The sequence below is a fragment of the Suricata suricatta genome, chromosome 10 (genome assembly GCF_006229205.1).
Source record: "Suricata suricatta isolate VVHF042 chromosome 10, meerkat_22Aug2017_6uvM2_HiC, whole genome shotgun sequence".
Taxonomy (NCBI): Eukaryota; Metazoa; Chordata; class Mammalia; order Carnivora; family Herpestidae; genus Suricata; species Suricata suricatta.
In genome coordinates this window covers 84,439,273-84,443,077 of record NC_043709.1, presented here as the reverse complement: position 1 = coordinate 84,443,077, position 3,805 = coordinate 84,439,273, and the positions used below count along the sequence as shown (strand labels likewise).

The 3,805-nt window shown below is 36.3% G+C and overlaps 1 protein-coding gene across 2 annotated transcripts in view; it reads right to left on the bottom strand.

Moving 5' to 3' along the window:
• Window positions 1–3,805, bottom strand: part of RECQL (RecQ like helicase) — a 41,576-nt gene that overhangs the window by 24,792 nt on the left and 12,979 nt on the right. For both annotated transcript variants that reach the window (XM_029954386.1, XM_029954387.1), the window contains exons 3-4: window positions 2,177–2,374; window positions 898–1,077 (exon numbers count right to left, since the gene is read on the bottom strand). In XM_029954386.1, the coding sequence (XP_029810246.1) occupies window positions 898–1,077; window positions 2,177–2,374 (378 nt within the window). The remainder of the gene's footprint in view (window positions 1–897; window positions 1,078–2,176; window positions 2,375–3,805) is intronic.

The window sequence follows — 3,805 nt, the reverse complement described above, 5'->3', positions numbered from 1 at the left end:
CTGAAAATGAAGTGAGGGTTGAAGGGGAAGGGGGAGGGGGGAAAAGAGGTGGTGGTGATAGAGGAAGGCACTTATGGGGAAGAGCACTGGGTGTTGTATGGAAACCAATTTGACAATAAACTATTAAAAAAATAAATAAAAGTAAAAATAAAAAACCTTTATCACAAAACCTTTATGGCAATTGCCTGCAATTGGCTCTATTTTCTAGACCAAGTGTCAATAAACTAAGGACTAGCTGCTTGTTTGAGTAAGTAAAGTTTTAATAGAACACAGGCATATCCATTTGTTTACATGCTGTCTATGGCTGTTTTTGTGCTACAATGGAGAGTTCAGTAGTTGCCACAGAGACCATGTGAATAACACCTACCACATTTGCTGACGCCTGCTCTATACCATTGCTAGTCCCAGTACTGGGAGCCTGTTAGAAATGCAAGATCTTGAGTCTCACAGAAACTCAGAATCTGCATGTCAATCATGTCACCAGCAATTCTTACATACATTACAGTTCAAGAAAGCACCGCTTTACACTATGAGCTCTGTGAAAACTAGGACCTTGCCCATTTTGCTCACTACTGTTATCTCCGGAGCCTACGACCCCTAACTGACACTCAATAAAGATCTGGGACTAGATTCCAGGTCTGTAGATTCCTTTTCTAGTACTTTTTCTCCCATAACATGTTTTTTAATTATGTTTTCAGAACCATATAGAAGAACTAATTCTGCTCCCAGTCTTCAACATTCCCTCTTTAAGTGAACCTTTTAAAATGTCTAGTAACATTAAGATAAATAAAACTAAAAATGCACTGGTTTTTTACATAGGTACAGTTAGAAATTATTTTAAGACTTAAAAGAGAAATTCCTTTGTTCAACTTAAAATGAATCTTTATTGATACATACCATCTGAACACAATGCAGGTAACTGGTAGCATAAGCTCTTCCCACCTCCTGTAGGCATTACAAGAAATACATCCTTTCCAGACATTGTTACATTAATAGTTTCAAGCTGAAGCAGTCTGAACCTCTGCAGTTTAAAGACATTTTGCAGAACCTCTTTAACTTTACCAGACCAGGGAAAATCTAGACCAAGAAAAAAAAATTAAGCCAAATATATTAGAATTATTTAGGATTATAAATGCAATACAAACATAAATGGTAGCTTTTATATTTTAGAAAAGCAGATATATAAAAAGAATTTATATAAAAGTTTTAACATTATGGACAATTTAACCTTTATACTGACAATTTTGAGATTAGTTTAACTCATGAAGGTTAAGCAAAAACATTTAGTGATATATGATAAGAAACAGTCCATCAGAAAAAATGAAAACATTTGCCAGTTGAGAATTAACCTACACAGAAGAGAAAGGTGCTTGATCAGGTATTTGAATGTTGATCAAGGAATTTACGGTATCAAAAAATCTTCAAATATTATCAGGTTAACAATTATGTGGAATTTTTATGTAAATATCTTGTTTAGAAGCGAATCCCTGAAAAGCAAGGCCTACAAAACACTGCAATCTGAGAGCCCCAGTACTCCATTATAATGTGATAGTTTGTGATAAACATGAGGCTTGGCTAGATCTTGAATCCAGAAAGATATTCACTAGGGCAGGAAAATGAACTAGACTTTGTCAAGAAATTTGAATTTTTCCTTAATTGTTTAATTTTTTTCTAGTCAACATTTAGACAATTTAGTAAACAAAAATATTTTTCCAAGCATTGATTGCTGCTGCTAGAACCATATTTGGGGGGGGGCACCTAGGTGGGTCAGTCAGGTAAGCATCTGATTTTGGCTTGGGTCATGATCTCATGGTTCGTGTATTTGAGCCCTGCATCAGCCCTCTGTCAGCACTGAGCTTGGAGCCTACTTCTGATTCTGTATCTCCTCTCCTCTCTCTGCCTCTCCCCTGCTCACACTCTCTCTCTCAAAATATAAACATTAAAAAAATTTTTTAAAAAGAACCCTATTTGGAAAAAATAATAAAGTCCGAATAATTAAAGTTTCATTCAAAGAGAATCTGGGCAAAGAATGGTTTGCCTATTAGTTTCCCATGCACTTAAGGAACAGCCAGTTTCCCATCCAAGTGCCTAGAAAGCACTGATCCAGGAACAATGATTTAACTCCCGTGTAAAGAAAGAAATAGAAACAAGACTAGCAAAGAAAAATAGAGCAAACCTTCTTTTTTCCAAGTAGCAGGTGAAGAATCCCATTCACTGCTTTCTCCAGCATCAGAATCCTCAAAATGCTGCTTTATTTGGTTTGTTAGGATGTTCTTTTTCTGAATAAGCTCTTGTTGCTTTTCCAGAAGTTCCTGAATTTGAATGTCTACTGCATGTAGCTCATTGGTTACAGACTCCAATTCTTCAGTTAGAGCTGTAAGGGAGGAAAAGATACAATGATAAAATAGTGTTAGGTTTCTCTGTTGATTTTTGGATATTTCCCACCATGAAAATTACAGACAAACTTAATAGTAGTAGAACAAGGTGTAGAGCATGTATATTGGAGTCACACCGACTGGAGTTAAATTTTTAGGTCCTCCTCTTAGCTCAGGCTAAGTACTAAACCAAGCCTCAACTTCCCCATCTATAAAAGGGGACAATATCTAGCTTTCGTAGTATTGTTTTAAAGAATTAAGTGAGACAATATATGGAAAGTTCTTAACATAGTATCTGGCACATAGTTATGCATTTAATAAATAATCATTATTATTTTTATTGTATTGTAGGGCAGTGGTCCAATAATCTCCTAAGTCATTTAAGTGACATGACCAGATTTTGAAACAAAAGGAAGCCTTTTATTATTTGTTTAAATTTAAATCCAAGTTAGTTAACATATAGTACAATAATGGTCTCAGGAGTAGGATTTAGTGATTCGTCACTTACATATAACACCCAGTGATCATCACAAGTGCCCTCCTTAATGCCCATCACCCATTTAGCTCATTGCCCCATCCACATCCCCTCCAGTAACCTTCAGTTTATTCTGTGTATTTAAAAGTCTCTTATGGTTTGCCTCCCTGTTTCTATCTTATTTTTCCTTCCCTTCCTCTATGTTCATCTGTTTGTTTCTTAAATACCACATTGAAGTTGTAATTTGTCTTTCTCGGACTTATTTCGCTCAGTATAATATACTCTAGTTCCATCCGCATTGTTGCAAATGGCAAGATTTCATTCTTTGGACTGCCAAGTAATATTCCATTGTGCATGTATATATATACCACACCTTATTTATCCATTAGACAATGTACATTTGGGTTCTTTCCATAATTCGGCTATTGTTGACAGTGCTGCTATAAATATTGGGAGTGTTGTGCTCCTTTGAATCAGCATTTTTGTATCCCTTGGATAAATACCTAGTAGTGCAATTGCTGGTCATAGGGTAGCTCTATTTTCAATTTTTTGAGGAACCTCCATACTGCTTTCCAGAGTGGCTGGACCAGTTTGCATTCCCATAAACAGTGCAAAAGGGTTCCCCATTCTCTACATCCTCGCCAACATCTGTTGTTTCCTGAGTTGTTAATGTTAGCCATTCTGGCAGGTGTGAGGTGGTATCTCAGTGTGGTTTTTATTTGTATTTCCCTGATGATGAGTGATACTGAGCCCATAACTACTTAGTTATTATTTCACAGAAACACATTTGGGTTCATATGTTGGCAAGATAAGGAGTTGGTGATTATAAACGAGCTGATGTAGCAATTAAAAGAAAAATCGAGAAAAATCAGTGACTGTGCTTTGTCTTATCTGTAAGGACCTCCAATTCTGCGCATATGGACACACACACACACACACACACACACACACACAC